This window comes from Chionomys nivalis, chromosome 1 (genome assembly GCF_950005125.1).
Source record: "Chionomys nivalis chromosome 1, mChiNiv1.1, whole genome shotgun sequence".
Lineage (NCBI taxonomy): Eukaryota > Metazoa > Chordata > Mammalia > Rodentia > Cricetidae > Chionomys > Chionomys nivalis.
In genome coordinates this window covers 188737190-188754636 of record NC_080086.1, presented here as the reverse complement: position 1 = coordinate 188754636, position 17447 = coordinate 188737190, and the positions used below count along the sequence as shown (strand labels likewise).

Genomic DNA, 17447 nt, shown 5'->3' with positions numbered 1-17447 from the left:
CCTAAATCCCCCTCAACAGAAGAATGGATAAGGAAAATGTGGTACATTTACATAGTGGAGTACTACACAGCAGAAAAAAATGACATCTTGAATTCTGCAGGAAAACGGATGGAGTTAGAAAACATTACTTTGAGTGAGGTAACCCAGACACAGAAAGACAATTATCACATGTACTCACTCATGGGTGGTTTTTTAACATAAAGCAAAGAAAATCAGACTACAAGCCACAATCCCAGAGATCTTAGACAACAATGAGGACACTAAGACAGACTGACATAGATCTAATCTACCTGGGAAGTAGAAAAAGACAAGATCTCCTGAGTAAATTGGGAGCACAGGGACCTTGGGGGAGGGTTGAGTGGGGGAAGGGGAGAGGCAGGGAGGGGAGCAGAGAAAAATGTAGAGCGCAAAAAAAACAAAAAATGAAAAAAAAATGAAAAGCCAAGGAAACTGAAAAAAAACCTAGACAAAGTGAAACACAAAGGAAAAAGAGAATCTTAAAGACATCACTTAAGAGTATTTATAGTTTCCTCTGTGGTATAATAAATAGCACATCATTTTACACTTAAGTTAAAGAATATATTGGAGACCAAAAGTGCCCGTTTATAAAACACTCACCTACAACACCATTCAATGCGACCTTCACCCTCACAAGTTTTTGCCCAGTGATTATCTGCCAAATTTTTCATTGCAACAGCATATTCACAAAGTGTTTCTGCATCTTCACAGTGTTCTCTCCAGATCTTATCAAAGTCTCCCACTGTATGCAAAGAAAAGATGATCTAGGTTAACTTTATTTTTATGTGTCAGCTAATTTTAGGAAAATAAGGATAGTTTATAAAACAAGAATACAAAAAATCATGAATTAAAACTTAATGAAGTTTCAAACACTGCTTTACAATTGATGATCTGACAATCAAAATTTACCCTTTCAAACAGACTAATTAAGTTGAGCATCGCTAATTGTATGCACATACCCACCCCCCCACACACAGACAGACATATATGACCTACCAATTCATAAAGTAAATGTGTGTTGGTAGGGTACAAGTATGGCTGGAAATTAGGCATTAGTTAAAAAATTACCATTATAAATGTGAGTGATTTGTATAAAAATTCTATTATCAAATGTATTTCAAAGAACCTATGTGTAATGAAAACTCATTTCACTCCTGCAAGACTTGATTTAGACTCTACATGGTAGTAGGTTGATGTGGGAGTCCCTTCTGTATGCTGCAAATACCACAGGTTAATGGAAAAGCTGCTCTGGGTCTATGGTGGTGCAGAACAAGGCAAGGTGGGAATTTCAAGTAGATAGAGGAGGAGAGAGTATGGAGCCAAAGAGATGCCATGTAGCTGCCGGAGGAAACAGGTGCTGGAACTTTGCCTGGTAAGCCACAGCCACATGATGATACATAGATTAATAAAAATGGTTTTATTTAAGATATAAGAGCTACCTAGCAGTATGCTTAAGTGATTGGCCAAGCAGTGATTTAATTAATATAGTTTCTGAGTGATTATTTTAGGCTTGGGAGGCCGGAAAACAAACAAGCAGCCTCTGAAAACAGTAGGTAAAATTGAAAGACTTGAGTATCTGTACTTTATTTGGAAGAAAGCCCTAAGCAACAACAGTAAGGGGATGGGGGGAAAGCTAGGAAAAAAACTGACAAAGAGTACAAGGTTTGTTAGTGACATTATTAGTGAAGACATCATATCCACAATATTACTGGACCTAAGAAGGGCAAGAAGCTTCAGCACTAGCTTTCCTAATTCCCATTAACCAGGGAAAGTTATAAACCTTGGATTCTAGTATGTACTTATTGAGTAAGTACATATCGATCAAAGGCTCCAAGGTGCTGGAGAAATGTAACAGAAAAATAGAACACACACAAAGTGGAACTCTTGTCACTAATGGTGACTCAGAGTTCAGTGTTTGCTCATTACAGCTGAGAACTAAGGGGGTTATGTGAGACACTACTGTCCTCTATTAAAACTTCTTAGTGTCCTTACTATGTCATATCAGACTCTGAAACTTGATTTACTCTGTAACTACTAGCGAGAAGGTACAAACCTGTTTCTGTATAGTCTCTGTATTCTTCACATTCAACAAAATTGTCTTTGAAAAGTGCTTTTGGTGTAGTTTTGAGGTTTATTGCTTATCTGACATTTAAAGGATTCAAACATTTGTCTGTGTGTTTAATTGACTTTAACTGTAAACAACTCAGTATTTTAACATTTTTATTAACAGTAGAGTTTACATATCCTCAGAGTATGCTCACACTGAAAGTATGTGATTGTAAGCATAGTGCACTAAGCTATATACCTGAAACCAAACAATAAATTTGATTTATTTATTTGTATACCATATTTGTTGAAAAGGGTTTTGCATTTTTGAAGATCATTTTAATGTGTGCGTGTACAAACACACATACACATACACAGGAACGAACACATGCATGCCACATGTGTGCGGATACCCATGTAAGACAAAAGAGGGTGTAAGATCAACTGAACTGGAGTTTATAGGCAGTTGTGAGCTGCTTTACATAAGAGCTGAGAACCAAAGAAGGAACCTTGGAAGAGCAGCAACTTCTCTTAACTGCTAAGTCATCTCTCCAGACTCAGAAAAAAAAAATACTGTTAAATGCTACATGAAATAACAGTCAATAGGTAGAGAGAGAGAGAGAGAGAGACAGAGAGAGAGACAGAGAGAGAGAGAGAGAGAGAGAGAGAGAGAGAGAGAGAGAGAGAGAGAGAGAGAGACAGAGAGGGGAGAGTGCCAAACATACAAATAAAATGTGAGTGAGGCTATAACAAAACAGACATGAATTTAATATACTCCTTATGTCCCTTGTAAGTATCCTGAATCATAACATTAATTCAAGTCCTTACCCAACAAACATTTATCAAAGCCTATTAAATATATACTACAGTAAATGTTTAGTGGTTAAAAATGGACAAAACATAGTTGAGGTTTTGTTTTTCATGTTTTTCATGACAGGGTTTCTCTGTGTAACATCCCCGGCTGTCCTGGAACTCTACTCTGTAGACCAAACTGGCCTTGAATTTACAGAGATCTGGCTGCCCCTGCTTCCTGAGTGCTGGGATTAAAGGTGAGTGGCACTACTGCCCTGACCCAGAGTTGATTTTTAATTTTGAGAAAAATTTACTTTCCATTATATTCCTGAAAGTTTATTGAGGGTGGTATGTTAAATAATTTATAGAGAAAAATGGGAGAAGTTAATTTTTCATAGTATTCTCTTTTATAGTGTTTAAAATACTAAACATTAACAAAATATTTAAGCATATTATAATGTGGGTTCTGAAAACACTGCTCCTCAAATTGATTTTTTAAAAAAGTCAATAAATGCCCAGCATGTATACTCAAATTTCTTCTGCACACTCAAACTGTATATACATTAAACGTATATTAAAAATTAAAAGTTGATTCTAACAACTTTTGACAGCCACCTGGTTATTAGGCCATCCACAATTTTAACTACTGCTTCGTTTCAAAGGAAAATACACTCTGCTTCCTGGCTGTCACGAAAATGTAATCACCAAAAACCAGGGGCAGGGATTGCCCCTACCACATGAACTCTGCCATGCTTTCCCTGAAAGAAACTCTGAGCTTAAATAAATCTACTTCCTCAAAAATTACAGTAACTTGCATCCTGGGGAAATGGCTCCATAGGTACAGTGCTTGCTCAGCACACAGTCAAAAGAAAAGCTCCAGTGTGTTTGCCTATAACATCACACCAGTGGTCAGCATAAAGGAGACTTGGGAAAGCTCACTGGCCAGCTAGTCTAGATAATCAGTGAGCTCCAGGTTCAGTCAGAAAGCCTGGCTTTTAAAAACAACGATGGAAAGCAACTAAGGAAGACACCAAACTTTAATTCTTGGTCTTTACATGGGTACACTTGGGTGTGTGTGTGTGCACCTGCTTACACATGCATTCAGCATATACAAAATAAATGATAATATTTTCATTATCAAAAGTCAAATCAGAAAGTAGAATTTAAGATCTGCTCAAAACTGTAGTTCATTATATCATAACAAATATTTTTAAAATATTCAACACCAAATGATGGAGGAAGGTCATTGGTTAATTAATAAAGAAACTGCTTGGTCCTGATAGGTTAGAAGATAGGTGGGTGGAGTAAATAGAACAGAATGCTGGGAGGAAGAGGAAGTGAGGTAAGACTCCATAGCTCTGCTCTCTGGGGCAGATGCGATGAAGCAAGCTGCCAGGTCAGACATGCTGAATCTTTCCCGGTAAGACTGGTGCTACACAGATTACTAAATATGGGTTAGGCAAGATATGAGAAGAGGCTAGAGCTAATGGGCCAAACAGTGTTTAAATGAATACAACTTGTGTGTTGTTATTTCGGGGCATAAGCTAGCTAGGCGGCCGGGAGCCGGGTGTCAGGAATGCAGCCCGCAGCTCCTTCTACAACCAAAGTTGGCAATGAGCTTATCTTAGGATTTATTTCAATATAATGTCATTTATGAATGACTCAATACCACTGTGACTAATAACCCATTTTTTGTTTTTATTCATTATTTATTGTTTGAGCATCTCATACATCATAACATCAATTTCACCCATTATTCTCTGTCCTCCAATTTCTCTATATCTTCCTCCCACCACTTATCTCTCTCAGGTTCAAGTGCTCCCTTAAAAAACTGAGAAATAATTATGTAAGATATATTTTCATTAAATAGCAGGGTATATACCTAAAACTTACTCAATTATCATGATCTATTCTTTATTTTATATATAATAAATGTATGTGTATGATATACTATTGAATCCATATGTATGTATTTAGTAATGGTATTTAGTAATGTTGCTCATATGTATGTATTTAGTGCTGACAACTTGAGATCACAACATATCAGAGAGGTTATTACCATTTATACATCAAAAATCAACCTGTTACAATTTTTTTTGTAGTTTAGCCTGTAATTCATAACATATTACTGGTTTTTAAAAGTCATGATTCAATACACTATGCCATTCTAAGTATATAAAACTCTGAAAGGTAACTCTATAACAAAAGAGCATAAATGGGGCAGTCAGTAGAAAGATAGAAAGGTGGTAAAGGGAATTCTGGGAGTAATGGAATGTTTTATATTATATGGCAGCATTTTCATATGTGCATATAACTATTAACATCCATAGAATTCTGTACTTTAGAAGGTGTCGACTGTATATGAACTACACATACTTCAATAAACTTAAGCTTTAAAATGATGTCCAGTGAGCATAGCAAATGCTACAAAATTAAAGCTTAATGTGCTAATTGTTAATCTACAGATCACAATATATTTCCTTAATTTCGAGGCCAAATTCTAGATAACTAACACACCTCAGGGACCTAATACTATGTAAGTCTTAAACTTGTAGAAATCAGAGCAAGTTTCTGGCTGTGACTTACACATACTGTCAACGTGGCCATAAGATGTTTTATATCTAGAAGTCTTTTGAAATGCTATTGCAGAACATGGAGAAACGAAGCTGATGACTGGGAAAAAAAAGATACCTCAATCACCATACCACCCTGCCTTTCTTCATGAGTTTTATGTTTATGAATGATCATGGACACGAACAAAGGTCTGCAAAACACAACTACAATGATTTCCTAATCACAAACAAATGGGCTTTTGTCAGTCAAATGCTGTATTTAATCTTTGTAACTGCATTATCTTTAATTTTCTGGTAGCTGTTTTCATCTCTGGTTGCCAATTCTCAATGCACATTGTAAACAACTATACCTTTTATTTAATGGATCTAGAGTGTGAACTGGTCATTTATCCCAACACTTTACAAATAAATTCACTGTATATTCATGGCTCAAATCTGTGCTAAACATTCTAAGGAACTAGTCTAAATGATCATCTATAGCATTTTAAGAAGCCAAAAAATTTCTAATTTTAGACCGTAGCATTTGATAATATGACAGAGATTAACTGATTTATCTATTTAGTTTTTGTTGCTGTTGTTGGGATGGTGATGATTATTTTCTCCAGAGTTGAGTTATATAGTCCAGGCTGGTCTCCAACTCTTCATCTTTCTGCTTCAATTTCTTAAGTGCTGAGATTAAATGCTTATTCCACTATGCTTGGCTAATAACTTAAATTTTAAACTGTCAAGAAAACAATATATGGCTAAATTTCTTGGGCATTACTATTCCTAGTTCCAAGATGGGGTAAGGGATAATATCCAAGAGTCAACCAATTCTTAATGCTACCTTGGAAATGTACAGGTAGGACAGCAACAAACAACATCTCTAATATTTATGTAATCTGAAGATAGTTGTGATCCCACTGATTTTAGAAATTAAAAAGAACTAATAAAAATGGGAGATCCAAAAGTAAGTTTCATAATAAAACAGGAACTTTTTAATACCACTGGTACTTAAATTTACAATTTGAGATTGCTCTTTCAATAGCACAGTATTACAAAAAAGGAAATTTTGTTATATGTGACAGTTTTTGATCTGTGACGGAAACGGTAGGTATTTCCAAGTACCAGACTGTCCTAAATTATTATAAATACTACAAAAGACTAGTATGGCAGAAACTATCTGAAGCATTTGCCTATATTATTTAGATATCAGCATAAGTGTGCTTATTTTTACTACAGAAATGTGAAGATGCAACCAAAATAAAGAGACAATCTAACATATGAAATTAATTTAAGCATTAAAACTATTAACAGGGAAATTTAGAGACAGAATGCTGATATGCATATTGTCCCTTAAAAATAAATAACTTTTATAGCAGTACAGCAAAAACACCAAGAAGTCAATAGAGAAATCACTAGCTTAGCTATCCCAAATGACAGTTCCTTCCTGCATATTATGATTTGTTATAGAAATGAAGCATCATATAGGCACCCAAGGAATGAGCTTCATTTTTTTTTGCATCAAACTATCTAGTTTTACAACAAAATAACCTTAGTTTAGTGTCGCCCTCCCCAACCAGGGTCCAACAGTCACCTGCATCAAAAGCATAAATGTGTCCTAATTTACAACTTACACAATTGCTTTCTGGGGGCCCAAGAATCAGCATTTTAAAATTAACTGAGTACTGGCACATACTAATGTATAAGAAACCTCACACTAGGTCCTAGAAGCTAAAAACTGGATATACACGAAAGCACTGCCCTTAGGCTAATGTTGAGAATGTTTCAGAATCAAAGCCAATCACCTTTTCTTAAAGAACATAAGAATTCTAATTTTGTCTTCTCTTGAAGACTATAAGTTGCCATTTTGTGTAAATGAAGTGTAAATAGCAGGTAGAGTTCTTCAGCGCTACAACCTAGCACAGAAGAAACTCAACTTCTGAGAGTGTTCCTTGTGTTCTGTGGAGGCTCCAAGCACCTCTTAGAACATCTTCATCACTTCTCTGGGCAGTTTTGCTGGTGCACACTAACCACTGTCTCCACCCCTGTCCTAAGGCACTCTGCCTGTCTACCCAGCCCACAGCACTTTTACTCAGACACATAGAATGCATTTCTAACCTGGGGTTTAATGGCTACTAACATTTCCCCCAAAAACCTTACATTATCGTTGTCTTTTCCTCTTTACTTTTATGAAAACTGTTTATTTTACTTTTCAAATTATTCTTATTTTTCTCCATTTCATCACCATGACTAAATCAACTCTAAATAAGATGAACATCAACAGCCATCTAACTAGTTTCTTCTCTTTCAGATTACTTCCTTTGCAGTCTCCTGTACTTTTGCTTCACTGTTCTGACTCTTCTGTCTATTGTGTACTCCATGGAGTTCCAAAGAGAACACTTGTAAGGGGCCCAAGGCTAAGAACAGGACTTCTGGGTTTATTTGTGGCCTGTGAAGTAACCAAAGGATATACATTAATACTTTTGTTCTTAGGTTATCATTTAAAATATACCACAAAGACACACAATGATAAAATCAAATAGATAACACACACTGCATACTTACTGTGTGCCTTTCACTCAATCAACTGCATTAGTATCCTCTTAGTGTTATTGATTATTACAATTTGTTCATATCTCTCCTTCAATACAAAAACAACCCCCCCCCCCAAAAAAAAAACAAATGAAGCAGCAACAACAAAATCTTCTAGAGCTAAGTTAACTAGATTTTTGGTGAAGAATCTATTACAGTGATAAAGCAAAGATTTTCTCAAAAGCATGCGCTCATGCGCATGAGCACACACACATGCACACACTTTTCTTACTCTGTATCAGAATGGGTACTAATTAGGGGAAATGTAAAATGAAACATCATTTGGATAATAATAAAAGAGGAGAACCTTTCCAAAATCTCTTGGTGGCCATAGAATTGGCCAACTTATTAAAACAGCTGTGGAGAAAGTCTACTAAAAGAAAAGTTGAAGATAAAATGAGTTCCCCACAATACTCTCATTTCAGGTGTTTGCTCGAAAAACAGCGAGAGTTGAAAAGGTGGCTCAGTCACTAAAGCACTTGCCTTGCAAGCATGGCTAACACCATATAAAAGGCCCAGGCACAAAATCGTGCCACTATAATCCCAAGATCTCTGAGGATTTCTGAATAGCCTGTCTGGCCTAGTTAGAGAGCTCTAGGTTCAGAAAAAGACCCTGTCTCAAAAAAATAAAATGAATACAACCGAGGAAGACACTTGAAGTTGGTGACCTCTGGGCTTCACAGTTAAAGGCACACATATACACGTGTATCCACACAAGACATATACTCACATAGCACGTACACCAAAACTACAAAAAGAAAGCAAAAACAAAACTGAAAATCCACATGGTTCCAGTTCAGTTCTAAATCAGATACACTGATCAAGTAAATCTGACCAATCAACCAAGTCCTTATTTAAAAAGCAAAACCAGGGCCGGGCGGTGGTGGCGCACGCCTTTAATCCCAGCACTTGGGAGGCAGAGGCAGGCGGATCTCTGTGAGTTCGAGACCAGTCTGGTCTACAGAGCTAGTTCCAGGACAGGCTCCAAAGCTACAGAGAAACCCTGTCTCAAAAAAACAAAAAACAAAAAACAAAAAACAAAAAAAAAAGCAAAACCAACCTAGTTATTTCCTCAAAATAAGCTGTCTATTCATCTTATCAATAATTTAAAATGTTTTAAGTTACTGTGGAAATCAAACTCTATAATTCTGTATAGCAAAGATAGAAAATACCTGTTTCTGCGAGCATGATTTTCTTCACATAAACTCAATTTATAACATTGTCTTATCTACAGGTGACTGGACATCAAAGAATCTTTTCTGATTAGCAATGCTAGGAACTGCCCTCACATTTTCTTTCAGTAACTTATTCAGGTATATAGAACTATCTCAAACACTGCTCTTAACGGCCAATTCTCATTTTCCTTATACAAGCTAGAATACGATCTTTGGTGACACCGGCAGGCAGTGAAGTGGAGCAGAGTCAAACAGTGGTCAGAGCGCATTAAGTCCACCAAGCTGCCCTTGTAACACTATTCACTTTCCCAGCTCACGCCTGCTCATCACTGTCAACACTCACCAGTTGGACAGATTAGAGCAGGGGAGGAAAACACCTTTCCTCATCTTAGCAGGAAGGTCTCATTTTCACTTTTCTTTCTGTTGCGTTTCAAATCCACTATCGGAGATAAAGGCAAGAAAAATTCCATTTTTCAACACTACATTCTTTACCCTTGCTTGTGTTCTTTTCAGGAACTGCTTTGTTTCCCTTTCCATTCCAAGCCAAACCACTTCTTTCATTACCAGCATATCCCTGAAAAAGCTGTACTGCACATTGCCCCAAGTCAACTACATACATGTCCTACAGCCCACAGCCACCAACGAATATCCTTCTTTCTTGCCCAATTTTTAGTATTGCTTCCTGCTATCCACTTTCTGTTACATTCTAACATGTAAATCACCAATATTAGTATAAGAGATGAGAGAGAAACTATTCTCTCCCATAAAATAGTATGGCACTAATGATGAGCATTCTCAGCTTCATGAAAGTTACTTTGATCTCCTTAGAGTCCACTCATCTATAAAAATGAAAGAATTAATTTAAGTTCTACACTAAATCTGGCTAATATATTTCCTAATGATGGAGGTCCAGAAACTGTAGATATGAGATAAATGTAGACAATTTAAGATCAACCATGTTTAAGAATCATTCATGACAACTATGGGTTCTTATAGTCTTACATTCCAAGGTTTTAAGTGGATTTTTCACTGCATTTCCAGGTGAAAACTGCTATGAGTTTATAGAATACAAAGTCTAGAGACCATCAGTACTACAATACTATGCTGAACTAATAAATACCAAGAATAATTTCGTAAGATTATATAGCCAGACTTCCTGGGCATTCAAACAACTGAGACTAGGGCCATACAAAACGTGAACATTCGAAAGGACACACTCATTCAGATCATCTACTTTGCAAGTTAACTGATGGGGTATTATATATCACTGGAGCAAAACCTAGAGAAGCCTAGATGGGTGATGGAATTCAGGGTATTAAAATGCCAAAAGAATAGCTTCATTCAAAGGCTTTTTACCTGCCCACCAGCTCATCAGATCAATGACTTCTGAACTAGATGCACTGCTTTCAGTTCTGGTCATTTCTAAGTACCCATCTTCATTATGAACTAAGTGTTCCCCTACTTAGAATTTGGGCTTAAAGACATGTTTAAACATGTGGAACCAAGCATGCATAAACAACAGCTTAAAGAGATAATGACACATTAGTAGTGTGTTAATTTAAGTGGAACCTATTCATTCATGAATAAATGAATAATGAATAACAATGAAATTATCACAAAAAGGTTAATAATAGAAACTGAATTATATACTAGTCATTTTCTTTTAAAAGACGTGTCTTCGATTTTTACAAAATGGCACTATAAATTGAAGAAAAGTGGGTCCACTTATTTCCTCATTTCTGCAAACATAAAAACCAATAGAGAATGCCATTATGTAAGTGAATTTTGTGACTATCAAGAATGATGCAACTGTTGCTATGGTAACCACTCATTTTATTGAATTGAGGTTGGGAACTAAAGCAATTTTAATAAAAAAAAATTCAATACCTTAAAATGCTTGCCAAGGCTCTTCCATTGGTACCTATCAAACAATAGCTATAAACCATCTATGGGGATATCAAATGGCCTCTATTAAAAGCCAGGACTGAGTTGTCAAGGAAAAAAACTTTGAATACTTTAAAAATGAAACACTCAAAGGAAGAAGACTTGGACTGAACTTCTGGAGTAATTGGAAAGTGCATAAAACTGAAAAGCAACATGATCTCACAGGTCTTTGTTCCTTCCCTGTCATAACTTCTCTTTTAACCTAAGTTATTAACTAGCTAAAGGACTAACATCAGAACACTGCTGAGTTTTCATTTTGCAATTAAGTTAAAGCAAAAATCTGCTGAAAGTATCCCATTTTAATACTTAAGAGATTTTTTTCCCCCCTGAGCAAAAGAATAAAGTGAGTTTTCACCTTCGGAAATCTTATAAAGTTGCTTTGTTTGAAAGCCTCCATTTAAAAAATGCCAGGATAAGTCGTAAAACCCAACTACAGACACAGTTCTGGCATAAGCAAAAGTCAGTAAAGCTGCTTCCACGGAGGGGGCTGCATCTATGGCCGGCTTCAATGGCATCCGTGTCTTTCAGAGTCTCTGTGGTTAGACACTATTCAAAACTGCACAGTATCTAAAGAACCTGCCCCAGATCTCTTTTTTGCCTGCCTCCACAAACTTGAAGATGGAGCTGCCTGCCATCCCTTCCTCCGGCTAAACAAGGTGAAGCACCTTGAGATCATCTCCTGGGCCTGCTGACTTCGCAGCCCTGGGAGACCAGGCAGGGGAGGCCTCGGCACGGCCTTGCCAGTGGGCGAAGAGGAAGAGGGGCTGTTGCCAAGCGAGCAGAACAACAGGCTGGTCCAGCGCAGCAATCTGGAGGGCAGCTTCCCTTCCGCCGGGCTCCTTCCCGGGTGGATTTCCCCTTGTCTTCGGGTCTTACCTGAAAGCCCCATCCCTGCGCTCCCTCCCTCCTTCCCAGTGTGTGCCCGGTGACAGCGGTCTCCGGCACACCGCTGGGGACAGGGCCTGGGCCGGTGGCCACTGCCCATTAGGGTTCCGGGAGGCGAGAGCAGGAGGCCGGTGGCGGCCTGGGCAGACGTGCCGCCCCCGTGTGTGTCAATGGTGGCCTTTGGGGCTGGAAAGCGCTGACCCAGCCGGGGGACGCGCCTCCCCTCCCCCGCCCGCTGCCTGTTTACCTTCGCGGTACTTCTTGCGGAGCCGCCGGTGGACGCTCTTCACCACCCCGGACAGCTTCTCCTGCTCGAGCTTCCGCTCCTGCTCGCGGGGCTGCGCGGCGCTCGAGGGCCGCTGGCCGCGCGCTGCGCCTCGGCCGCCCGACCCGGGCTCCATCGCAGCCGCCGCCGCCGCCCCTCGGGCCCCGCGGTCTCTCCCCGGCCGGAGGAGCTGGGGAAGGAGGAGGCAGCAGCGGAGGCAGCAGCCGGAGGACGAGGCCGAGCAGCCCCAGCCAAGGCCTCGGGGGCGGGGTCTTCCAGAGAGCGCCAGGTGATTGGTGGACGTCGGAGGGCTGGGCGGAAATGGAAAGGGCCAAGGGCCAATGGGAGGAGGGCAGCAGCGGGGCACCGGGTTGTTTGGGAAGGAGCAGCTGGTGGAGGCGGAGGGAGCACCGGGCCTCTTGCCAGGCCCCGCCCCGGATGCTGTGCGGAGGAGCCAAGCGGGCCTGGGGGGTGGGGGTGAGGGGTTGAGGGGGAGGAGGCTGGTGGTGCGAGGTGCGCTTGCGCCTCCGAGTTTGCTGAGTTTGGGCTTCATTGTCAGGTCTAGCTTTGGCACGTCTCCCAACTTTCCGCTGAGTGTTATGAGATGATGCCACCATCTGAGTTCCCGTTGCACCTTTGTAGAGTCCTATCAACTAGATACCCAATGAAGACTTGATTGCACAGGGTTTTACACTTCAAGGAGGCGTCCAAACTTGCCTGCTTTCTTTGGGGGTCAAGAAGAGGTCAAGCTACCAAATCCGGCTTTAATTCTCCAGCTAACTGTGGTTAGTGCCAGGCATGCTGCCGCAGCACAAAAGACACATAAATGGGCAAAGGAAAGGTAATAGATAAACAATAGGAGATGTGGAAAAACCAAGCTGGAAACATTAAAAGACCACATTGTCTTCCTGTAGAACTTTTGTAGAAACCATGGGGTTTTGGGGAAACCTACATTGGTTGTAGGCTGTCTCAGAACTCAGAAAAGTCTGCTCAGGTGGTCTGTCTCACATGGGTTTGGAGATTTAGTCTACTAGTGCCTACAGAGTTCACTAATCAGCTTTCCCTTCCTAATTTTTTAGGACCGGCATGGTGGCACAGTCGCGGCCAATGCTTTTAATTCCAGCACTCTGGGCACAGAGACAGGTCAATCTCTTGAGTTCAAGGCCAGCCTGGTCTACAGAGTAAGGTCCAGGACAGAGCTACACAGAGAAGCCTGTCTGGCAAGAAAGAAACCTGGAAGAGTATTCTCCAAAAGGAAACCTTATTAGCTCTGTACTGGTACCTAGGCTGCTGGAGCTTCTGCAGGCCGGGAATGAATTGTATCCAATTGTGGACTACCTCCACATTGTAGCTGTTGGTTACATTACATTGTATAGACATTGTTACATTGAAATTTTCAGATCAATGATTTTGTAGTACTAGTAACATTCTCCTTTTGTAACTGTTAAATCCAAAGGAAACTCCATTTCCCCAGATTCTGGGATTAAACAAAAGCCAGCATCCCTTAGGAACGGTGAAGCTGGTTCCCATCTACCAAGGGAGCTATTTCCCTTATTGCTGGCAGAAGGGACAAACGGTTATCTGTGGTCCCTATTAGCACACCAAAGTACATGCTGGCCTCCAGGCTCCCTCAGCATTTTAGAGTTCATACAGTCATCCTGGCCCTTCTCACACACTTCCTCCAGCTCCTCTAACTAACTCAGGAGCTTCCCTCCCCCAGTTTCTCATTCTCTTTATAATGCTGTATTGGTTATGTGTATTTGGCTATGCTCCTCTTTCTTGCCCTTCCTTGGTCCTCTTTCAGTCTTCCTCTCACCTCTCTTTGACCTTTCTACCCCAACCCACCCCTACCCCCTTCTCCCATCTCCCATGTATCCACCACGGGCCCTCTCCTCTCTCTGCCTACTCTGCTCCTCCTTATCTCCTGGTCAGGCCCACTCTGCTGGCCATGTTTAATGTACTACTTTCTCTTTACTCAGACTCTTCCAGATCCCTCTGGCTGTTCATATCTAGCATAAAAGCTTTCCCCTCAGCCATGCAATAGAGTGGTCATGTAGTCAGTTTATACAGTAACTATTGCATGTTCCCTCCTAGGTTCAGATTAGCCTGCAGAACAAAGCATTACCCATGCATTCCAGATTACAGGAGCAGAAATATCACAGTGATGATCGGACACAGAGATAAATAAACTTCAAAACAACTACCAAAGAAACATGTAGTGTGGTCTTACAGAGGGAGATTTCTTTTGGAAAGAAAGGAGAGCTTAGATGGTTTGTTTGTGGTGTTTAATTTTGTTTGTTTATTTGTTTTGATTTTTCCCCATATGAAAGGCAAATAAAGTTGAAAATATTTGAAAGCTACATAGTAGTTGGTAGTAAAGAAAGGAACATTTATACTGAATGTTAAATATTCAGTTGTTTTTTTTGTTTATTTGTTTTAATAGTAACTTTTTCTTTTTCCATCTAAGAAAGTAAGTCTAATGATGTGTTTTTCTTTAAATATTTTTATTTTAATTATTTGTACATGTGTAGACTTGTGCATGTACATGTCATGCCCTGTGGTGCTGGAGGAATGCCTTGGGACAGCTGGAGCTAGAGTTAGCTATAGGGAGTCATGAGTCATCAACAGGAGCTGGGAACTCTATGTGGGCTCTCTGCAAGAGCAGTAAACTATTAGCTGCTGAGATAACTCTTCAGCCGAGGATGGGTTTGTTTCTTTGTTTTCCTTTATTAAACTTTCATACTACTAGCAGATGAATTTTTAAGACCTTTTTAAAAAGGTCAAAAACATTGGAGTGAATGTGGAAATTTAAGAAAAGGCATTCACGGAAGCATGTAGGTTTCATGTCATACTGAACAAGCATACCCTATGGCCAAGCAAATACCAGCACTGTTCCCTTATCTAGTGAAGCTTTTAATCTATTAGAAATGTATTATTTTAAAACTTCTTCCACCATTAATTTGGATGTCTTCCAGAGATAGAAGTTGTTGGCGTTAAACACTGAGAAAGACAAAGCAGTCTTGAAAAAGTACCATTTCTTAAGACTGTACTCAACCCTGGTCACTAATTTCTCATCTTCACTTCTTGCCTTATCTGACCTCTCTCTATACTCTCTTCTAGGCATGTTATAACAAGGTTCACCTGTTGAAAAAAATCATCTCATACGGCAGTAAGGAAATGCCTTGTACTTTTTGTTTATAGTCATACTCTTTATAAGAAAAATGAAATACTGTTGGTGATGAAGAGAGTTAACACAGTATAACAATGTGGAAACTAAAAAAATAACATATTCAGTGTTGGAAGCAAACTTTAGATGTCCACATCACAGGTTACGGGTGCCTATGTAAAGGTCTAGTCCCTTTCATTCTGCCTTTATTAAGCATCCTTGTGAAACAGAGAACTGCTATTGGAAATTAGGAATCTCTGGATGACATAGACCATTATTAATATATTTTTCTTTGATTCTGGTGGTGCTATCCACTTCATTTTGGCCTTCATTATTGCCAAATTTTAAAAATATATTTTAATATTAGATAATAAAATCCCTATGTCAAATTTATATGTATAACTCATGCAAAAATACTGCAAAAGATTTGATCAACCTCCTTATTACTGATGCTAGAGCTATTATTATATTCCAAGTCAGAAAAAACTTCAGCTCGTAACTTCAGGAAATTCAATTAAAAGGAAGACTAGATGTGTGGTAATTTCCTCTAAGGTTAAAAGTCCTTCTGTTTCTGAGGGAAACATGTTAAGACATAGATATAAAAGAAAAGTAAAACAATAAGGTATTTTATGATACAGTGTTACAAGAAGGTGGAACGATGAAGCAACAGATGGATCAGAAAGTTATATACTCCATCCTACAGGAAAGCCTTTAAGACAGGGAGGAAACAACTCAAGATAGCTTCAGGAAGTCCCTGAAAATAACCAGATTCATGAGGTCCTCTCCTTCCCCAAGAGTAAATAAACAATCATGACTGCTGAGAGTTACTTTGAGGCAAGTCCAGTCACCTGATCAAATTGACAGCAGAACTGCCCGCGAGAAGAAAAAGCTCAATCCCTGAAAGACACACAAGCCAACTATGCTACCTGAAAAGGATAGTTTTCAATCTGTTGAGCTGTGAACTTATGTTGTGGAATATTACTTTAACTAAGTAGAGCTGTGTTACATTTGTTTATATTGCATTTGTTTAATGATGTAAAGATATGTTACATTTGTTTATGCAGTATTTATTTAATTGTGTAAAGATGTGTTGCTGTTTCTCTTTGCCTGCCCAAGGCACCTGATTGGTCTAATAAAATGCTGAATGGCCAATAACTAGGCAGTAGGGATATAGGTGGGAATGGCAGGCAGAGAGAGATTAAGTAGGAAATAGAATCTAGGCTAGGGAGAATGAGGAGAACAAGAGATGGAGATTGAGGCCAGCCAGGAAGCTGCCAGTCAGACAGACATGGAGTAGGACATACAGAATGAAAGTAAGGTAAAATGCCCTGAGACAAAATCTAGATAAAGAGAAACAGATTAAATTAAGTTATAAGAGCTAGCTAGGAATGAGCATAAGATAAGGCTAAACATTTATAACTAATCATGAGTCTCCATGTCATGATTTGGGAGCTGATTGGTGGCCCCAAAGAAAGCCTGTTATAGGCAGGTAGCTGTATATTCTAGGTTTCCAGATTTTGTGAACTTTCACCCAGACTGAGGTGTGCTTTGGTGATACAACTCTTTAGTCATTTCTGCTCCTATAAGTAACCCCAATAAAATTCACTGCTTTACCCAACTGGACTCTAGTGGTTTCATCGTTAGGGTTACTTTTGCTGTTTTGTTTTAGTTAGAAAACACTATCACTAAAAGCTAGATTAGAACCTCGAGTCAGGAGATGATGCAGAGTATATTGAGAGGTGCTTCTTACTGATTTGCTCCTCCTTGCCTTCTCAGTCTGCTTTCTTATAGAACCAAGGACCAATGGCCCACGGATGGCCCCACTCACAAAGGGCTCAGTCCTTCTCTTCCAATCACTTACTAAAAATGCCCGACAGGGTTTGCTACAGCCCCACCTTATTTTTCTCAACTGATGTTTCCTCTTCTCAAGTGACTCTAGCTTGTGTCAAGTTGACATAAAACTAGCCAGCACAGATGGTATCCACACATTGGTATGTCATCAGTTCCCT

The 17447-nt window shown here is 39.4% G+C and overlaps 1 protein-coding gene across 1 annotated transcript in view; it reads right to left on the bottom strand.

Annotated features, from left to right (window-relative positions):
* The window catches only part of Bmt2 (base methyltransferase of 25S rRNA 2 homolog), a 51768-nt gene extending 39240 nt beyond the window's left edge, over nt 1-12528 (bottom strand). The window contains exons 1-2 of the mRNA XM_057784602.1: nt 12255-12528; nt 619-760 (exon numbers count right to left, since the gene is read on the bottom strand). Of these exons, the coding sequence (XP_057640585.1) occupies nt 619-760; nt 12255-12408 (296 nt within the window). The 5' untranslated portion in view covers nt 12409-12528. The remainder of the gene's footprint in view (nt 1-618; nt 761-12254) is intronic.
* Nucleotides 12529-17447: the final 4919 nt, after the last annotated feature.